Source organism: Pristiophorus japonicus, chromosome 12 (genome assembly GCF_044704955.1).
Source record: "Pristiophorus japonicus isolate sPriJap1 chromosome 12, sPriJap1.hap1, whole genome shotgun sequence".
Taxonomy (NCBI): Eukaryota; Metazoa; Chordata; class Chondrichthyes; family Pristiophoridae; genus Pristiophorus; species Pristiophorus japonicus.
In genome coordinates, this window is record NC_091988.1 from 68,744,766 (window position 1) to 68,758,425 (window position 13,660).

Consider the following 13,660-nt stretch of genomic DNA (forward strand, 5'->3'; position numbering starts at 1 on the left):
CCAGTCTAATCCCACTTTCCTGCTCAGTCACCATACCCTTTAATATCCCACCCAGTCCATTCCCACTCTCCATACCCTTTAATATCCCACCCAATCAATCCCACTCTCCCCCTCACACTCCATACTCTTTAATATCCTACTCAGTCTAATCCCAGTCTCCTGCTCACTCCCCGTTCTCTTTAATTAACATTAAAATAACTATCCTCCATTGATGTATAGCATGGGATATTTAAGTTCATTACATGAGAATTATTTGAACTTTGAACGTCCTGACAATCTTTCTGAACCTTTCTTCATAGCTTTGATTTTAAATCCCTGGAGGCGTGAGGAAAATGCACCTCACATCGTGCAGGGAACGAGCCACTCACCGGAGATCACTTATCAGGTTCATGAGCTCCGCCACCGCGACAGCAGTTGCATTCCGCGCGTTTACGATCTTCTGAGCCTGCGCCAGCTTCTCCTCCAGGCTGCGGAAGTTCCTCTCATACAAGCCGCTGACTCCAGTTAGCCGGATCTCACCCGCTCGCTCCACCAGACGCCTGGTCTGCGCTGCCAGATCCTGCACAGTGCGGTCCCAGTCTCCGAAACATCGATGGCAAGGGTGGCAGTCCGGGAACTGTCCAGAGAACCCACGGGCGCACTTGTCGCAGCGTACCCCGGAAATCCCTGGGCGGCACATGCAGTGACCAGTGGCTCGGTCGCACTGGTTGATCTCGATGCCTCGCTGGTCGCAGTCACACACTGGGAGAGCGAAAAGGAGAAATGAATGATAAAAATCACTAACAAAACCCGATCGGGCACAACTCTCCTCGTTGCAGCGCCTGGGGAAGGGAGAGGGGGTCAACATGCCAGATCTCTGACCCTGGTATAATGCCTTGGGATATCGGGCTGTCTCTGCTGAGCTGGAGCTGTAATTAGTGCACTCAGTGTTGCTATGGAAATGAGGCTGGGAGGGGGAAGATTTCTGGCCCACCTTCCTTTGTGCCCCCAACCCAGATACACCCCTTAAAGCTGGCAGAGGGGCCCCAGAGGTCCCCGCATCAGATGAGCTTTCCTTTTTGCCCAATGGAACTTTGGGGCCTCCAGGTTGGTGGCTGTCCTGGAGAAGCCAGAGTCCCGATGCTGGTGGCCAAGGCCTATTTTACACTCCTGCTCCTGCCCTGAACATCCAGGCAGATTGAGGCCTACACAGGCACCATGCCTTTCGGAAACACTGAGCCTGTCCAGCACCTGGGAGGGGGGGCGACAGGAACATCAGCCCTCATATGTCGAGTTGGGCCAGGCTGTGCTGAGCCACGGCACAGCAATACCTATTTGCCTGCTCAGCTCAAGTTTGAAATGCTGTCTAAATTTCCAACAGTACATTTCTCATGAATAGGCAGGATATCATTAATTTTTAATTGAATTGTTTTCATCAATATAAAGGGCGTTGGTGCTGGGGTTTGGATTTTGGGAACCCAGTGTCAGTAATCCACACTCCCAGATGAAGTACAGCACGGGTTAGATATACAGTAAAGCTCCCCACAACTCTGTCCCATTAAACATTCTCAGGGCAGGTACAGTACGGGTTATATACAGAGTAAAGCTCCCTCTACACTGTCCCATCAAACACTCCCAGGGCAGGTACAGCATGGGTTAGATACAGAGTAAAGCTCCCTCTACACTGTCCCATCAAACACTCCCAGGGCAGGTACAGCTCGGATTGGATGCAGAGTAAAGCTCCCTCTACACAATCATATTAAGTACTTCCAGAGACCTTTTATATCCACCTGAGAGGTCAGATGGAGCCTCGGTTTAACATCACATCTGAAAGATGGCACCCCTGACAATGCAGCGCTCCTCCAGTGTTGCACTGGAATGTCAGCGTAGATTATGGGGTCAGGTCTCTTACCCATGGCTCACACCATTTTCAATGTACACATTTTTTACGTAAATAAGCAAAGTGATGAATTGCAGCTGGAGCCCCACTGGTGGTGATAAGTCTTTCTCGAATCAATACTCAGAGAGCTGCTCACCTCGACACTGCATATTTGGATCACCCCAGTAATTCTCCTGGCAGTCCGTGCAAGACTGACCCCCGAACCCAGGGCGGCATTGACACTGACCAGTGAACTGCGAAGAAAAGAAAACAGCAATAAAACTCAGAAAACCCAACAGATCTATACATCTCAAATCATTCCATCCCAGTTTGTCAGATATCCTTGAAGGGCTTTTTCCAATCTTTCTTCCCCTTTTCCTTTCTCTGCCTAGCTGGTCCACTCTACAGGCGAGGGCAGGTTTACACAGCTCTCTGCTGCCACAATCTCCCCAACCATAAGACGTTCCAGGGAATTGGTCGGCTAAGACTTGTCCCTTCTGATCTTCTCTCCACGCTTGTGTTCCGTGTCACTAAATGTGGGAGAGATAGGTGCAAAATGTGCTATATTCATGGTCCCAGCGAGCACCCTCTGCCCGTCAGGAGTGCAGGTCGTAGATTCGGGCACGCACATCACAACATATATCTTCCATTCTTTCATCATCGTTGGGTCTAAGTCCTGGAACGCAACAGCACTATAGAAGCATTTTCATCTCTTCACCACACGACTGCTGCAGCTCACCACCACCTTCTCAAAAGCAATTTGGGATGGGCAATAAATTCCGGCCTTTCCAGCGACGCCCACATCCTGAGAGTGGAAAAAAGTATATAATCATAGAATGGTTCTTCTTCTTCGGCAGTCCCTCGGAGTTGAGGACGACTTGCTTCCACACTAAATGGAGTTCTCAGGTGACCGATGAGTTCAATGTGGGACCTGCAGTCTCTGTCACAGGTGGGGCAGACGGTGGTTGAAGGGACGGGTGAGTGGGGTGCTTGGGTTATCGTGCGCTCCTTCCGTTGTTTGTGCTTGGTCTCCGCTTGCTCCCGGCAAAGGGACTCGAGGTGTTCGGCGCTTTCCCGGATTCTTCTCTTCCATTTTGAGCGTTCTGGGGTCAGGGATTCCCAGGTGTCAGTGGGATGTTGCACTTTTTCAAGCAGACATTGAGGGTGTCCATGAAGCATTCCCTCTGCCCACCTGGGGCTCGTTTACCGTGTCGGAACCCCGAGTAGAGCGCTTGTTTTGGGAGTCGCGTATCAGGCATGCAGACGATGTGGCCCGTCCATCAGAGCTGATCGAGCATTGTCGGTGCTTCGATGGTAGGGATGTTGGCCTGAGTGAGAACACTGACATTGGTGCGCCTAAACTGCCAATAGATTCTCGGAAGCATATAGGAGGGCGGGTGTCTCTACTGTTCTGTAGACCATGAGCTTGATGCTGGTTTTAATGTTCTGGGTTTCAAACAATCACTTCCTCAGGCGACCAAAGACTGAAGGTGGTATAAGACCTTATCATCGACGTCTGCCCTTGTTGACAGTAGGCTCCCGAGATATGGATTCTAATTAGTCTCCTCTAATTCTAGTCTCTTACGCATCCCCAATTTCTATCGCTGCACCATTGGCAGCCATGTTTTCAGCTGCCTAGGCCCTACGTTCTGGAATTCCCTCCCTAAACCTCTCCGCCCTCTCGCCTTTAAGATGCTCCTTAAAACCTACCAAGCTTTTGGTCACCTGTCCTAATTTCTCCTTATATGGTTTGGTGTCAAATTTTTTGTCTAATAGTACTCCTTTGCGATGTTTTACTATGTTAAAGGCGCTATATAAATACAAGTTGTTGTTATCGTTGGTATTAGGGACAGCTAAAGAAAATGGGCACGATGAATTTAGCAGCAGCCCAAACATCCGCTAGATCTGTCATCGCTGAGCCCGTTTTACATCCTCATAAAATGAAGTTAACACAAACGTATTTCTTTCTCCTGTAATTACAAAATAAATCAATGGACAACAATAACTTGGCATTTATACAATGCTCAAAAATTTCCCAGGGCGCTTCACAGAGGAGAAAGGAAAGAACCAGCCTCTCTGCACAACTTCTCTACTTCCATTCCCAATCACTGGTATTTGAAGCCATTGTGCTTTCTTGGATATCAGAGTGACTTGTGACCGGACAAGGTGCACTTTCTCTGGTGAAACTTCAAGTTTAAAAAAAAAGTCTTGTCACATCCAAGATTTGCCAATCCACTCACTGCTCACTGTCTGAAACAGCTCCTCCACCTCATTCATTGCTCTCTGGAACTCCTCTTCTGATTGTTGGGCTCGAGAGAAGTGTCAGCCACTGCAACTGCACCATTACAGTCCAGACCCCCACAGTGCCTGGTGCCATTGTCTTCATAGCATCCAGCCCCTGGTTCTCGAGCCTTCCGCCAATGTGAACAGTTTCTCTATATCTACTCTGTCTATACCCCTCATGATTTAGAACACCTCTATCAAATCTTCTCTCAACCTTCTCTGCTCTAAGGAGAACAACCCCAGCTTCTCCAGTCTATCCATGTAACTGAAGTCCCTCATCCTTGGAATCATTCTCATAATCTTTTCTGCACCCTCTCTAAGGCTTTCACATACTTCCTGAAGTTTGGTGCCCAGAACTGGACACAATACTCCAGTTGAGGTTGGACCAGTGTTTTCTGAAGGTTCATCATAACTTCCTTGCTTTTGTACTCTATGCCACTATTTATGAAGCCCAAGGTCCTGTATGCTTTTTTTAACCGCTTTCTCAACCTGTCCTGCCACCTTCAACGACTTGTAAACATATACCTGCAGATCTCTCTGTTCCTGCACACCTTTTAGAATTGTACCCTTTAGTTTATATTGCCTCTCCTCGTTCTTGCTACCAAAATGTATCATTTTACATTTTTCTATGTTACATTTCATCTGCCAAGTGTCTGCCCATTCCACCAGCCTGTCTATGTCTTCTTGAAGTCTATCACTATCCCCCTCACTGTTCATTATACTTCCAAGTTTTGTGTCACCTGCAAATTTTTAAATTGTGCCCTGTACACCCAAGTTTAAGTCCTTAATATATACCAAGAAATGCAGTGGTCCTAGTACCGACCCTTGGAACACCACTCTACAATTTCCTCCTGTCCAAAAAACAACCGTTCACCACTACTCTCTGTTTCTTGTCACTGAGCCAATTTCGTATCCATGCTGCCACTGTCCCTTTTATTCCATGGGCTTCAACTTTGCTGGCAAGCCTATTTTGTGGCACTTTGTCAAACACCTTTTGGAAATCCATGTAAACCACATCAACCGCATTACCCTCATCAACCCTCTGTTACCTCATCAAAAAACTCAACCAAGTTGCTTAAACACGATTTGCCTTTAACACATCCGCACTGGCTTTCCTTAATTAATCCATACATGTCCAAGTGACTGTTAATTTGGTCCCGGATTATCTAAATGCTTCCCCACTACCAAGGTTAATCTGACTGGCCTGCAGTTGCTGGGTTTATCCATAAACCCTTTTTTGAACAAGGGTGTAACATTTGTAATTCTCCAGTCCTCTGGCACCCAGTGGACAAATCCCCTGAACCTGATGGCCTGTATCCTAGGGTCTTAAAAGAAGTGGCTGCCAAAATTCCCTGGATTCTGGAGAGGTCCCAGCAGACTGGAAAACTGCAAATGTAATGCCCCTATTTAAGAAAGGAGGGAGACAAAAAGCAGGAAACTATAGATCAGTTAGCTTAACATCTGTCATTGGGAGGCAGGACATTTAGAATATCATAATGCAGTCAAGCAGAGTCAGGTTTTATGAAAGGGAAATCATGCTTGACAAATTTGCTGGATTTTTTGAGGATGTAACGAGCAGGGTGGATAAAAGGGAACCAATAGATGTCGTGTATTTGGATTTCGAGAAAGCATTCGATAAGGTGCCACATAAAAGGTTACTGCACAAGATAAGAGCTTATGGGGTTTGGGATAATATATTAGCGTGGATAGAGGATTGGCTAACTGACAGGAAACAGAGAGTCGGGATAAATGGGTAATTTCCAGGTTGGCAAACTGTAACTAGTGGGGTGCCACAGTGATCAGTGCTGGGGCCTCAACTACTTACAATTGATATTCATGACTTGGATGAAGGGACCGAGTATAACGTAGCCAAATTTGCTGATGATACAACGATAGATGGGAAAGCAAGTTGTGAGGATGATGCAAAGAATCTACACAGGGATATGGATAGGCTCAGTGGGCTCAATTTTGGCCAGGAGTTGCTACGTTTTTTTTGGAGCAACTTGGTTTTTCTGGCATAAGTTTTAAATCCCCATTTTCCCCAATCAATTTGCACCAGTGTAACTGAGTTAGTTACGATTTTTTTAGGTTAGGTTTTTTTCTCAAAAGGGGGCGTTACCAGCCACCTATGCCAGTTCTGCCCATTTAGGCAACTTTGGCCAGCTAATAGTTACTCCATTTCTACTTAGGCCAGCGTATGTGGCCACTTCAGAAAACCCTTGCGGAGAGTTATAGAAATCGGCGCAGGTAGGTACATCGGAGGCCATTCGGCCTGGGACAGGGGAGCGAAGGGAAGCGGAGAGGACCTGTACCAAAACCACCAAGCCTTACAAACCACTAAACCTTGCAAACAAAAAGTACTAAGAATTCAATAAGAAATAAAAAATTGAAGTCCTAACTTCAGCTTCAAACTCGGTCCAGGAAGGCAACAGGCCGGCCGGTGCGGGGGGGCCACTCGGCCTGGGCTAGGGGTGGGCAGGAGAACTGATCCCTGCCTGCCCCTAGCCCCTGTACTTTGCCTCTAATTAATATAAGTTTTGCAATCTCATTCAGCCAGCCTCGAATGATAGGCTACGTAAAAATAGAAACTCGACACTGCAAAAAACATTTCTCAACCTGATGGTAGTAAGTGCAACCAGTTCCATAAAGGAAAAACCTATTCCATTCCTCAGCCTTTATCTTAATGCACAAACAAATTCACCAAGCTACTCTGTCATAAAACTATAGGGTAAACTCAGCAGTCCCACCCTCTCAGTGAGGAGCCATGCTCAAAGGGTTTCCTTTGGGTTTACTTTGAGTACAGGCTGGAGCCCACTCAGCTAAGGCTAGAGGTGGGCAGGAGAACAGATAGTGCTCCTGCCTGCTTGTGATTTTTATCAGTTCACCTGCCCGCCCCTAGCCCAACAAAGGAGGCAGAATAAATGCAGAGAACTTTACCTGAAGGAGCCCAGCAACACAGGGAGGAAGAACATAGCCATGCTCTGAAACTGAGAGAAACCTACTGTTGCTGCAGACTCACAGCGCTACTGCTCATGCGCGGACATCACCAGCGGACTTCACTGCGCATGTGCAGTTGCCGTGGCACATTTTCCAGCGCAGAAAGTTGGCTCCACCCCCGACTCGACTGGCCATGCTGCGCGACTGCAGTGAAGAGGCCAAACAGCGACCAAAGCGGCAACAACATTTTTCACCGCACCTCGGAACGTAGATAAGTGCCGCAACTCCGGTAAGTGCGCCGAAAAGCGGGCTCGGCCAAAATTGAGGCAGTGAGTGGGCAGAAATTTGGCAGATGGAGTATAATGTGGGAAAATGTGAGCTAATCCTCTTTGGTAGGAAAAATAAAAAAATAAATTACTATTTAAATGAGCGCTTACAAAATGCTGCAGTACAGAGGAATCTGGGGGTTCTTGTACATGAAACACAAGAAGTTAGCATGCAGGTACAGCAAGTAATCAGGAAGGCAAATGGAATGTTGGCCTTTATTGCAAGGGGGATAGAGTATAAAAGCAGAGAAGTCCTGCTACAACTGTTTAGGGCGTTGGTAAGAAGAAGGATATACTTGCATTGGAGGCAGTTCAGAGAAGGTTCATGAGGTTGATTCCTGAGATGAAGGGGTTGTCTATGAAGAAAGGTTGAGCAGATTGGGCCTATACTCATTGGAGTTTAGAAGAATGAGAGGTGATCTTATTGAAACATACAAGGTTCTGAGGGGTCTTGACAGGATAGATGCAGAGAGGATGTTTCACCTCATCAGAGAATCTAAAACTAGGGGGCATAGTTTCAGAATAAGGGGTCGCCCATTTAAGACAGAAATAAGGAGGAATTTCTTCTCTCAGAGAGTCATGAATCTTGGAATTCTCTACCCCAGGAAGCTGTGGAGGCTGGGTCTTTGAACATATTTAAGATGGAGATAGACAGATTTTTTGAATGAGAAGGAAGTCAAGGGTTATGCGGAGCGGGCTGGGGAAGTGGCATTGAGGCCAGGATCAGATCAGCCATAAGAACATAAGAATTAGGAACAGGAGTAGGCCATCTAGCCCCTCGAGCCTGCTCCACCATTCAACAAGATCATGGCTGATCTGGCCGTGGACTCAGCTCCACTTACCCGCCCGCTCCCCGTAACCCTTAATTCCTTTATTGGTTAAGAATCTATCTATCTGTGACTTGAATATATTCAATGAGCTAGCCTCAACTGCTTCCTTGGGCAGAGAATTCCACAGATTCACAACCCTCTGGGAGAAGAAATTCCTTCTCAACTCGGTTTTAAATTGGCTCACCCGTATTTTGAGGCTGTGCCCCCTAGTTCTAGTCTCCCCGACCAGTGGAAATAACCTCTCTGCCTCTATCTTATCTATCCCTTTCATTATTTTAAATTTTTCTATAAGATCACCTCTAGGAATCAGCCTAGTGAATCGTCTCTGTGCCCCCTCCAAAGCTAGTATATCCTTCCTTAAGTAAGATGACCAAAACTGCACGCAGTACTCCAGGTGTGGCCTCACCAATACCCTATACAGTTGCAGCAGGACCTCCCTGCTTTTGTACTCCATCCCTCTCGCAATGAAGGCCAACATTCCATTCACCTTCCTGATTACCTGCTGCACCTGCAAACTAACTTTTTGGGATTCATGCACAAGGACCCCCAGGTCCCTCTGCACCGCAGCATATTGTAATTTCTCCCCATTCAAATAATATTCCCTTTTACTGTTTTTTTTTTCCAAGGTGGATGGCCTCACACTTTCCGACATTGTATTCCATCTGCCAAACCTTAGCCCATTCGCTTAACCTATCCAAATCTCTTTGCAGCCTCTATGTGTCCTCTACACAACCCGCTTTCCCACTAATCTTTGTGTCATCTGCAAATTTTGTTACACTACACTCTGTTCCCTCTTCCAGGTCATCTATGTATATTGTAAACAGTTGCGGTCCCAGCACCGATCCCTGTGGCACACCACTAACCACCGATTTCCAACCCGAAAAGGACCCATTTATCCCGACTCTCTGCTTTCTGTTAGCCAGCCAATTCTCGATCCATGCTAATACATTTCCTCCGACTCCGCGTACCTTTATCTTCTGCAGTAACCTTTTGTGTGGCACCTTATCGAATGCCTTTTGGAAATCTAAATATACCACATCCATCGGTACACCTCTATCCACCATGCTCGTTATATCCTCAAAGAATTCCAGTAAATTAGTTAAACATGATTTCCTCTTCATGAATCTATGTTGCGTCTGCTTGATTGCACTATTCCTATCTAGATGTCCCGCTATTTCTTCCTTAATGATAGCTTATGATCTTATTGAATGATGGAGCAGGTTCGAGGGGCCAAATGGCCTACTCCTGCTCCTATTTCTTATGTTCTTATGTTCACCCGCCTCGTATCTAAGGAGGATTGGAAGATTAAGGCCAGTACCTCTGCAATTTCCACCTTTACTTCCCTCAGCATCCCAGGACGCATCCCATCCCGTCCTGGTGACTTATCTACTTTAAGTACAGCCAGCCTTTCTAGTACCTCCTCATTATCAATATTTATCCCATCCAGTATCTGAACTACCTCCTCTTTCATTTTGACTTTGGCAGCATCCTCTTCCTTGGTAAAGACAGATGCTAAGTACTCATTTAGCACCTCAGCCATGCCTTCTGCCGCCATGTATAGGCCTCCATATTGGTCCCTAATCGGCCCCACCCCTCCTCTTACAACCTGTTTACTATTTATATGCCTGTAGAAGACTTTTGGATTCCCTTTTATGTTAGTTGCCAATCTGTTCTCATACTCTCTCTCTTCACTTCCCCTCTGCACTTTTTATATTCAGCCTGGTTCTCACTTGTAATCTAAACCTGACATCTGTCATACGCCCCCCTTTTCTGCTTCATCTTGCTCTCTGGGGCCGAAATCCGGTAGCGCCCCATTTGAGGGTGGTAATAAGATGAGACGGGACTTTCGGCGGCAGGTGCGGAAGTCCCGCCCTTTTAGCGAATTTGAGGTTACCGTCCCCGAGAGGCAATGCCGCGCGCTCCACTTCCTCATGGGGCGGGACCAGGATTTTAAACATGGGAGTTTTCCAGCAGAGCGCCGCGTAGCGCTGGTGGGAGCACAGGGCTCTCCAGTTCCATTAAAGGGGAGAGCACACTTCGAGCTCTGTACTGGGCTGCAGCCACAATGCAGCAGTGATGGAGGGAGTGAATGTTCAAGATGGTGGATGGGGTACCAATCAAGCGGGCTGCTTTGTCCTGGACGATGTCGAGCTTCTTTAGTGTTTTTGGAACTGTACTCATCTAGTCTCCAGAGTGGGGCTCAAGCCCACAACCTTCTGACTCAGAGGCAGCGCAGAGACACTAGACAAGAGACTGAGAAGACAACTTCATTCCTTCCAGGATGGAATAATCCCAGAATGGAGAGGACATTACTCTGGTGGTGGTCTATCGGCTCAGTGTTACCTGCTCAGGCTTTACATTTTTGCTGTAGTTATATGATTTCTCCTCCAGACTCACCTCGTTACAGGTGGAGGTGAAGGAGTTGATGTTGGCACACCTGCAGGGCACACACCCTGACCCGCTGTCCAGGTTCCAGTAGTTTGGGGCACAGCGATCACAGTTCTGACCCATCACGTTGGGCAGACAAGTGCACTGTCCCGTTCTCCGATCGCACGCACACTCATCCCTCGACGGGCACTGGTCGCGCACGGTGCCCAAATGATTACACGTACACTCTGTGCCAGGCAACAAAAACGGTATTTAGCAAAAGCAATGGGGTTAAAGACGATCCTCAATTGATTCTCATTTCGATCAACATTAAAATTTACATTTTACAATTTATCACATGTCACAAATATATTGGCCCACAATTTGCTGGAGTAGGGCATTTCATAGCGTTCCTCATGAGTTAGGCTTTTTCCCTCACTGTTCAACTCAAAAAAGCTTTGTGCCTTAACTTGCTGGAAGTGCGAGTTGATAGCAGCTAAGGGAATCTGGGAGCTTGGTGAACAATGGGACCAACAGGAATTTCTTTCACTCAGAGGGTTGTGAATCTTTGGAATTCTCTGCCCAAGAGGGCTGTGGATGCTGAGTCTTTGAGTATATTCAAAGCGGAGATAGATAATTTTTTGGACACTAGGCGAATCAAGGGATATGGAGATCAAGCGGGAAATTGGAGTTAAGGTCGAAGATCAGCCGTGATCTTATTGAATGGCAGAGCAGGCTCGAGGGCCATGTGGCCACCTCCTGCTCTTAATTCTTACGTTCTTATCTTATGTTCTTAGTGTATCTCCTTAACCAACGAGATTTAAGGATAGAGAAAGAAACAAGAGGATGACAGAACAGGAAATGGGGTCAAATCAGGTGCAGAAAGAGAAATAGAGTGAAAGAAAGATTGAATTAAGAGAAAGAAAAAGTAACAGAAAATGTAAAGATTTTAAATGTTAAAAATCTCTAGGAACAATGTACTACCTGTGGGAATAAGACTCCAGAGTTTAAATTTTTCCCTTTCAGGGCCGGAGAGGTCGAGCGGCATTGCATGAAGTTAAATCTAATTAAAAAGGTATTTGCGTTGTTAAGTTCCAGCCCTATCTTTCTGCCGCGAGTTTAACGGGTATTCAGCAAATGCAGCAGTTTCTTGAAACTCACGGGGAGGTTAAGGACAAGCTGCCGTTTTCGTAAGGCTAGCGGCGGAGCGGCGCAAATCGTCCAGCAACCTGTGGCGATACACAACTCACGGGGTATCTCTTCCTCGCCACCAGTTGCTGGATGATTGATACGTTAATAACAGTGAGCGCCATTAAATTCGCCATAATTTTGGCAGCAAATTCTGAGCCATATTATTACGGAATCTTATTGCACAGAAGGGGGCCATTCGGCCCATCGTGCCTTTGCCGGCTCTTTGGTAGTGCTTTCCAATTAGTCCCACTCCCCTGCCCTTTCCCCATAGCCCTGCAAATTTTCCCCTTCAAGTATTTATCTAACTCCATTTTGAAAGTTCCTATTGAATCTGCTTCCACTGTCCTTTCAGCCAGCACATTCCAGATCACAACAACTCGCTGCGTAAAAACAATTATCACATCTTATATGTGAAAAATATAAAATTTACTCCTGCAGCTGCGTCGAGAGGGGTCGCCATGGTAACCTAGCCTGCAGTGCTCACACTGAGTCCCCTCTGTATTGTACAGGCATTTCAGGCACTGCCCCGTTTGTCGGTCACATGACTGAGGGTCGTTGACATCAATATTGTTGTGGCACTGGCAGGGCAAACACCTGCCGCCCGGGAGCAAGGGGTTTCCGTAGTAACCAGGTGCACATTCTTCACATCGGGAACCTGTCAACCAAAATGAAAGAGAAGATTTAACTTTTTTCTTAATGTTTTATTTTCCTAATTTAAAAAAATCATTCTCAGGATGTGGGCGTCGCTGGCGAGACTGGCATTTATTGTCCATCCCTTCTTCCCCGGGGAAGGTGGTGGTGGGCCATCTTGAACTGCTAGTAACATCTTTGGTACAAACTGAGCCACTTCAGAGGGCAGTTAAGAGTCGAATATGTTGGTGTGGGACTGGAATCACCTATAGGCCTAGACCAGGTAAGGACGGCAGGTTTCCTTCCCTAAAGGACATTAGTGAACCCGTTGAGTTTTTAAGACAATCCGACAGCGTCGTGATCACTTTTACTTACACCGGCTTTTTAATTCCCAGATTTTTAAAAACTGAATTCATATTCTCAAACTGCCCATGGTGGGATTTGAACTCACGTTCTTTTGGATTATTAGTCTAGTAACATAATAATAATTTCTTCCATTTCCTCCTGAAAGGTACTGACACCTGCTGGGAGGGATAGGGGCCCGAGCCGCTTTGCTGGGCACCGTCTGCCTTCTAATACATCGCCCAATTGGCCACTGTTTAGGGAGCCTGGGTGCTGCCAAATTATTCAGACATGAGGGAGGCCGTTGTCACAGGCCAAACCTGATCCTGTCTTCACTCCTGTCGGCACACATCTACTTTCTGCTGGCACCATTGGATAGCCGTCAGGGGCAGGAAGTCTAGTCCGATTTACTTGGCCTCCCCGACCCAGGGGCAATTGTCTCAGCCCGAATGCTGGCCCAGCTGAAGTCAACTAAATCAACACAGTCCTGGAATCAAACCTGGGACCCTCCTAGTTGGCATAGGTCAGTTACACACGGCAGAGTGTTAATAAACTGAAAGAGCAGTCGTGCTTAGTCCCACACCCCCACTTTTTGTCCTTAACCCTGTAAGTTCTTCATCCTCAAGTATTTGTCCAACTCTCTTTTAAAATTATTTATGGATTCAGCTTACACCATCTTTTCAGGTAGTGCATTCCAGATCCCGACGTAGTTGGCATGGGCCAGTTATAAACTGGTCAGAGTTTATAAACTGTGGCACCAGGCAGATAACAATGAGGTTTTTAACTATTGGACACTAGTTGCAGGAAAGAAAAATCATTGTGATTGTGGTGATGAAGCTATTAATCTCTAAAAGATTGTGAAAAACAAATGAACATTATATATTTGGCAATATAGG

At 46.6% G+C, this 13,660-nt stretch overlaps 1 protein-coding gene and 1 long non-coding RNA gene across 3 annotated transcripts in view; one reads left to right on the forward strand and one right to left on the reverse strand.

The window, feature by feature from the left end:
- LOC139277319 (uncharacterized) overlaps positions 1 to 13,660 on the forward strand; it is an 89,347-nt gene that overhangs the window by 67,739 nt on the left and 7,948 nt on the right. The window contains exon 4 of the long non-coding RNA XR_011596069.1: positions 11,628 to 11,676. This is a non-coding gene — a long non-coding RNA (uncharacterized lncRNA). The remainder of the gene's footprint in view (positions 1 to 11,627; positions 11,677 to 13,660) is intronic.
- lamb2 (laminin, beta 2 (laminin S)) overlaps positions 1 to 13,660 on the reverse strand; it is a 143,114-nt gene that overhangs the window by 23,787 nt on the left and 105,667 nt on the right. For both annotated transcript variants that reach the window (XM_070895629.1, XM_070895628.1), the window contains 4 exons: positions 12,223 to 12,447; positions 10,632 to 10,849; positions 2,016 to 2,112; positions 369 to 741 (listed from right to left, as the gene is read on the reverse strand). In XM_070895629.1, coding sequence (XP_070751730.1) covers positions 369 to 741; positions 2,016 to 2,112; positions 10,632 to 10,849; positions 12,223 to 12,447 — 913 coding nt within the window. The remainder of the gene's footprint in view (positions 1 to 368; positions 742 to 2,015; positions 2,113 to 10,631; positions 10,850 to 12,222; positions 12,448 to 13,660) is intronic.